This window comes from Saccostrea cucullata, unplaced genomic scaffold (assembly GCF_032062105.1).
Source record: "Saccostrea cucullata isolate Sc308-1 unplaced genomic scaffold, CSIRO_AGI_Scuc_v1 ctg8166, whole genome shotgun sequence".
NCBI lineage: Eukaryota > Metazoa > Mollusca > Bivalvia > Ostreida > Ostreidae > Saccostrea > Saccostrea cuccullata.
In genome coordinates this window covers 19,467-27,057 of record NW_026931270.1, presented here as the reverse complement: position 1 = coordinate 27,057, position 7,591 = coordinate 19,467, and the positions used below count along the sequence as shown (strand labels likewise).

General features: G+C 32.4%; 1 protein-coding gene across 1 annotated transcript; it reads right to left on the bottom strand.

The window, feature by feature from the left end:
• Positions 1-3,003: 3,003 nt before the first annotated feature.
• Positions 3,004-4,211, bottom strand: LOC134232048 (alpha-(1,3)-fucosyltransferase C-like). Its single transcript, XM_062714020.1, has one exon. It carries the CDS (start codon positions 4,202-4,204, stop codon positions 3,065-3,067), a length of 1,140 nt encoding a protein of 379 aa, XP_062570004.1. The 5' UTR covers positions 4,205-4,211; the 3' UTR covers positions 3,004-3,064.
• Positions 4,212-7,591: the final 3,380 nt, after the last annotated feature.

The window sequence follows — 7,591 nt, the reverse complement described above, 5'->3', positions numbered from 1 at the left end:
ATCAGCCTCAAATCACTAACAACATCTAAAGCATTAGAAACAACTCTGATCTTAGGTCAATCAGCCTCAAATCACTAACAGCATCTAAAGCATTAGAAACAACCCTAATCTTAGGTCAATCAGCCTCAAATCACTAACAGCATCTAAAGCATTAGAAACAACCCTGATCTTAGGCCAATCAGCCTCAAATCACTAACAGCATCTAAAGCATTAGAAACAACTCTGATCTTAGGCCAATCAGCCTCAAATTACTAACAACATCTAAAGAATTAGAAACAACTCTGATCTTAGGTCAATCAGCCTCAAATCACTAACAACATCTAAAGCATTAGAAACAACCCTGATCTTAGGTCAATCAGCCTCAAATCACTAACAGCATCTAAAGCATTAGAAACAACCCTGATCTTAGGCCAATCAGCCTCAAATCACTAACAGCATCTAAAGCATTAGAAACAACTCTGATCTTAGGCCAATCAGCCTCAAATTACTAACAACATCTAAAGAATTAGAAACAACTCTGATCTTAGGTCAATCAGCCTCAAATCACTAACAACATCTAAAGCATTAGAAACAACTCTGATCTTAGGTCAATCAGCCTCAAATCACTAACAACATCAAAAGCATTAGAAACAACTCTGATCTTAGGTCAGTCAGCCTCAAATCACTAACAACATCTAAAGCATTAGAAACAACCCTGATCTTAGGTCAGTCAGCCTCAAATTACTAACAACATCTAAAGCATTAGAAACAACCCTGATCTTAGGTCAGTCAGCCTCAAATCACTAACAACATCTAAAGCATTAGAAACAACCCTGATCTTAGGTCAGTCAGCCTCAAATCACTAACAACATCTAAAGCATTAGAAACAACTCTGATCTTAGGTCAATCAGCCTCAAATCACTAACAACATCTAAAGCATTAGAAACAACTCTGATCTTAGGTCAGTCAGCCTCAAATCACTAACAACATCTAAAGCATTAGAAACAACCCTGATCTTAGGTCAGTCAGCCTCAAATCACTAACAACATCTAAAGCATTAGAAACAACCCTGATCTTAGGTCAATCAGCCTCAAATCACTAACAACATCTAAAGCATTAGAAACAACCCTGATCTTAGGTCAGTCAGCCTCAAATCACTAACAACATCTAAAGCATTAGAAACAACCCTGATCTTAGGTCAGTCAGCCTCAAATCACTAACAGCATCTAAAGCATTAGAAACAACTCTGATCTTAGGTCAATCAGCCTCAAATCACTAACAACATCTAAAGCATTAGAAACAACCCTGATCTTAGGTCAATCAGCCTCAAATCACTAACAACATCTAAAGCATTAGAAACAACCCTGATCTTAGGTCAATCAGCCTCAAATCACTAACAACATCTAAAGCATTAGAAACAACTCTGATCTTAGGTCAGTGAGCCTCAAATCACTAACAGCATCTAAAGCATTAGAAACAACCCTCATGGTGGGCCAATCAGCCTCAAATCACTAACAACATCTAAAGCATTAGAAACAACCCTGATCTTAGGTCAGTCAGTCTCAAATCACTAACAACATCTAAAGCATTAGAAACAACCCTGATCTTAGGTCAATCAGCCTCAAATCACTAACAACATCTAAAGCATTAGAAACAACTCTGAACTTACGTCAATCAGCCTCAAATCACTAACAACATCTAAAGCATTAGAAACAACCCTGATCTTAGGCCAATCAGCCTCAAATCACTAACAGCATCTAAAGCATTAGAAACAACCCTCATCGTGGGCCAATCAGCCTCAAATCACTAACAACATCTAAAGCACGGCTTCTAAAATTTAATTTTGCGTGTATACAAGCTTTTTTCGAAATTAAAATGATATTTTGAAAAGTCGCTACCTTACCTTGTAGTGAAAAATATCTGTTAAATAATGGCCCCTCCTTTGGCAAATACTCTTTGTCCTTGTTTGTTTTTCTTTAATACATAATGCAGTCTTTACATAAAACTGCACAAAGTGTACTTATTTCAGTCTCACATGCACAAGTTTAATTCTTTATTCAGTGTAATATTATAATAGCCCCCAAGTACCATTATCCTGTTTTCCAGTGATCGTCTCAGTCACGTGATGTATGTATTAGACGAATGGTCTTTCCCCATTTTCCTTTCTTAATATTTCATTGTCATAGATCTTCAAATATTTATTTTTTTACATCAACTTCGAATTAATTTGCGTTCCATTTTTCAGTCAGCTGAACAAAACATGATACTGTATATATAATACATAAACTGTAAATTTTTATTCTACAAAGTTGTGAACAACCTAAATCGTGCAACCACAAATACTTCAATATAAATTCTATAAATTCTTTCTAAAAGTATTTCCGAAAATAATTTTTTAAGTTCTCTTGATGAAAACTATTTTATTGTGACACAGACATGTAATGCATGTGATGCATGTATCAGCTTAATGGACGTTCTTGATTAATCTTTTATTTAAAAAAGTTTTTCACAATATTTCCTTGACAATAGATATAATATACATCAAATACTTAATATTGAGCAGAGATATATACATGTATATACATATAACTTGATTGTCAATGCACGTGTATGAAACTCTACATGTACTGTGAAAACTGTCTAATCCGACACACTGTTAATTCCGACGTTAAATTTCTTTTCAATTTTAGTATTTTCCTCGTTTTTAACAATGTGCAATCCGACACCCTGTCTATTCCAACACAAAATTTGTCTCCCAGTGCATGTTGGATTAGACAGGTTTCACTGTATTATTTAGAATTACCGCGTATTACATAGAGGAAACATTTCGGAGACATTTACGAGACAATATGATATTATCAAATGCATGATTTTTTCCTTTTTCACATTTTTTAATACATTATATTACTTCCTCTTTCAATTTTCTTTTCACCCATTTTTTTCAATTTTGCAATTTTCAAACTGAACTTAAAACTAACGAAGGAAATTGCACTTGCATGGCAAAACCCTTCTCCCTGTCAACAAAGCGGTTACTGGTCAAATTATTTTCAGACTATAGATTACATCATATTTTTCTTCTATGTCTTTATTTACCGATCGTACAATATACATCTGGATTTAAAACATTGAGCCAGGATTTGTTTCTTCTAACCTTTTTCCCGTTATACACGTCTCTTACATATTTACATAAGTCACACTGGGCATTTAAAACGGTTTTTCGGAAAGACTGGGGAATAAATCTGTCCTTTTCTTTTAAGTATCTTATGTATTCCGTTTCATTAGAACCTATTCTGATTAATTCTTTGGCTAAAAGACTGACAGAAGGGAAATCCTGACTGTTAATATAAGTTCCTTTAGGAAGATATTGACCGGCGTCCTTTGGTCCGTTAATGACAGGGATTACGTGAGCACGGTTTAAATAAAGTGAAAACAGTTTTTCTGTAGTATAACTTTTGCAGAGTGAATTCTCAAAAGAAAAAAAGAATTTGTAGTCTCTTTCGAACATGGACTGGCAGCCGTTCAAGTTATCATATTGCTTGCCACATTTTTTAGATCCACATCTGCCAAATTTATCCACTTTTAAGTATTTACTTAGCTCTTCAACCAATTTTTCTCTTCTCGAAGGAGTTGGACAGTGGCTTGAAACCCATATCGCGTCTTTAGTTTTCTTGCTGAGTATTCTAGTGTAGTTTTTGATGACGGGTTCTTGTATTTTTTGCAATTTACCATAGAATGGCACATAAATATCCGATTCCTCCATATACGACATGGATAAATCAAAATGTTTTATCCATTCTTTGTTTGGCCTCCATGTGTGGTACGGACTTTCCGCCGTATTAAACACCCAGATCTGTCCTTTTATTTTCGTGATGACTTTTTTAGGAATACGTCTGTGACTGAATACCACTATATCAGCCTTGGAAACATTTGTTTCTAAAACACAGCACGGTATGGAGCATTGAGTACTATCGTAATACCGTAGCTGTTGAACAAAGTACTCCTCTGCATGAAACCAATGTGTGCGATATATCCTTGGAAGTGAGTTATTGAACACTTTATTGGTCATACATGTATTTGTATTATTGAGTGACGAGTCAAACGTATCTAATGTAGAGAAGTAGGTCAGTAAAGGACGTTGTGTAGTTGAAATCAGACTCAGGATTATTACAAAAGATATAATTGTTATAAAACACAGTGATGTAAAAACACCATTTTTTTCGAACATCTCTGAGTGGACTGAAATAATTAAAACAAATTTTAATTAAAACCAAAAAAAAAGATAAAGGAAAGGCAAAAAAGCAAATAACATGTTCAAAGAAATATTCATATTAAAAGATGCAGTAAAAATATTATTAGACAAAAACTGTACCTCATTATAATTATTCTATGCAATAATCAATTTCATTCAATGGTCGTAAGTGTCTGGTATTGTTAAATTACATGTATATGTCGTTTTCTTGCTATGATAATTCAACAACACGTTCAAAGATAAAACAATTAAAGAAAAACATTACATTTATTTCTACAATCCACTGCATTAAAAAGCGAAAATTTATGCAAGGTAAACATTGAACGATTGTCTGCATGATGTATGGCGAACATTAAACCTTAGAGTTCTAAATATTGAGCATCTGAAACAACCACCTTAAATAAATATTTATCTAAGTCTCCTATTTCTCAATTTTCCCCTCTTAAATAAATATTTTCTATGTCTTTCAGAGCTTCGTATTAAAAATCGGGACAAAAGTATGGGAGAAACTCTTAATGATTGTACATCACTTGAAATATTGTATTGCATTGTTTTAAGGGCGTTTGATCTTGAATACTGTTCTTTTTTTTTTTTTTTTTTTTTTTTTGAGAAATTTATTTTAACTTTCACACAAATTACACAAATATGAAACAGACATATATATAAATACATATACAAGAAGGTTTATAATAAAGAAAAAACAAAAAAAAAAAAGAAATAATAAAAATTAGTGTGAAAGTTTATGTGGAAAGAGAGAGGGGGTAGAGAAAGGGGGGAAAGAACGAGAAAGTGAGCGAGAGAAAGATAAGAGGGCACACACTTATTGAACAGGTGAAGGTAAGAAAATTTTAAAGTTTTTCAACTTTTTCCTGCCAGTGTCTTTCAAATTCATCATATTTACAATTTTTTAACAAAAGAAATTTTTCTACTCTCATTCTTTCAGTAATAACATTTTTTAAAGTCTCAACGTTTAATTTTATAGTTTTGGCATACTTACTCGCAAAAATATATTGTTTCATAATCAGAATAAGTAGATTTTCTAACTTGTAGAAGTTTCTGTTTAAAAATTTACCAAATAAAATTGATTGTCTATCAAAACAAACAGACTTGTTCACTTTTTGCAAGATCCATTCTTCAATCTCTAACCATACTTCTTTTACAACAGAACATTCAACAAAAAGGTGATCAATAGTTTCAATATCTTTCTCACAGAAGGAGCATAATGGTGAATCAATAAGTCTTAATTTTAAAAGATGGCAATTAGTAGGAATTATTCTGTGTAAGATTTGGAATTGTAACCATTGAAGTTTTGATTCTTGGGTTGTTTTGAAAGGTAGCTCAAAAAATTTTTCCCAGTATTTTTCACTAAATTCTTCCCCATTTTAACTCCATTTCATAACTGAAGTTATATTGCCCCTTTTTTTCCTAATGAGAACATTATACATATCATTACACCCTTTTTTACTCTTTAAGAAAATTTCAAGGCTGGATGGAAGCATCGGTCTAGGCGTTGGCTTTATTTCATAATTCTTAGAACATGATAGTCTCTTTCTAATTATTGCTGTTCTTAGTCCGGCATATTCAACATAGTTTGTATTTACCTTCAAATTATTTTGAATAAAATCAAAACTGTAAAAGTTTCCATTTAAATCTAAGAAATCATTGATAAAAACAAAGCCCGAATTAAAGTAACTTTTGAAGAAAATTGACTGGCCACCAATGGTAACTTCTGGATTATGCCATATGTGTTCTTGGGGAGGACTTAAATCAGCTATAGCTTTAGCCCGATTTACTTTACACCAGCTAGAGAAAACATCTTTCCAAAATTTATTTTTCGTGGTACTACTCAGATTCTTAATAAAGTCAATTCCAAACAGCCAAAGATGATTTATACTTATTCCCAATTCTGCTTCAAGTAATTTAACCCATTTTGCACTTGAGCACATAACCCGCCTTATCCAACTAGATTTCAATGATGTAACAAAATTTTGATTGTCTATCATTTTTAAGCCCCCAAATTTATGCTCTTGAATCATTACATTTTTCTTGACTTTATGATTTTTACTATTCCATAGAAAATTATACAAGGATTTGGTAAAGTGAGTACAAGATGATTTAGTTTAGGAATTAGTAATATTTTTATTACAGTCAGTCTTCCAAGAGGAGTAAGTTTGCGAGCTTTCCATTGTGACATGTTTTTTTTTTATTTCTTCAATCTTTAATTTGTAATTAATATCTACCATCTCATGTAAATCAACAGAAAACTTAACACCTAGTAAATCAAAGGATGTAGTACTGGGATCAAACTTCCATATTGAGTGATGAAATACATCTTTTGAGAATTTTACTTCCAATCCAGACTAATTTAGTTTTAGAAAAATTTATTTTTAGACCCGAGATTGATGCAAAATAATCTAACACTCTTGTAATTCCATCCAATGAGCTCGGAGAGCCATCAGAAATAACAGATGATCTGCATATTGGGACAACTTGTATTCTTCACCATCAATAGTTATACCTTTAATATCCTTATTTTTTCTAATTAAAATACCTAGAATCTCTGCACAAAGTAAAAAAAGGTGCGGTGAAATAGGATCACCTTGTCTACAACCCCTTTCAGGGTAAAAATACTGTGACACAATCCCATTTTGAATAACACAGGACTTTATATTATTATAGAAACATCTTATCCAATTTCTAATTGACTGACCAAAATTGAAGAAACAAAGTGTTTGATTTATGAAGTTCCATGAAATGGTATCAAATGCTTTTTCAAAGTCGGTAAACATTAAGAGACCAGGTATATTTCTTGACTCTGCTTGGTGCATAATATCATATATTAGTCTAATATTTTCACCAATAAATCTACCTTTAATAAATCCTGTTTGGTCCCCATGTATTAGCTTATCTAAGAATTTTTTTAATTCTTTCAGCAATGCACCCTGGGGCTAATTTATATACAACATTTAAGAGGCTAATAGGCCGCCAGTTTTTTAAAAATTGCTTTGGCTTACCAGTTTTTGGAATACATGTTATTACGCCTAATTTGTTTGACTCGGAGAAAGTTTGTTTTAAGTATGAATCATTGATTGCTCTTGTAATAAATGTGCCAATATCCCTCCAAAAAATTTTTAAAAATTCACAAGTGAATCCATCTGGACCTGGGCTTTTATCATTTTTCATCTGTTTAAGAAAGGTTAGAACCTCTGATTTTGTTACAGGACCTTCTATACTTATAGATTCTTCAAAAAGACAGCTTTGGGATATCATTATATTCTGATAATTTTTTGCTGTAGTTTTCATTTTCAACAATTTGTCTTTTTTATATAGATTTTCATAAAAAAAGTTTTGTTTCATTTAAAA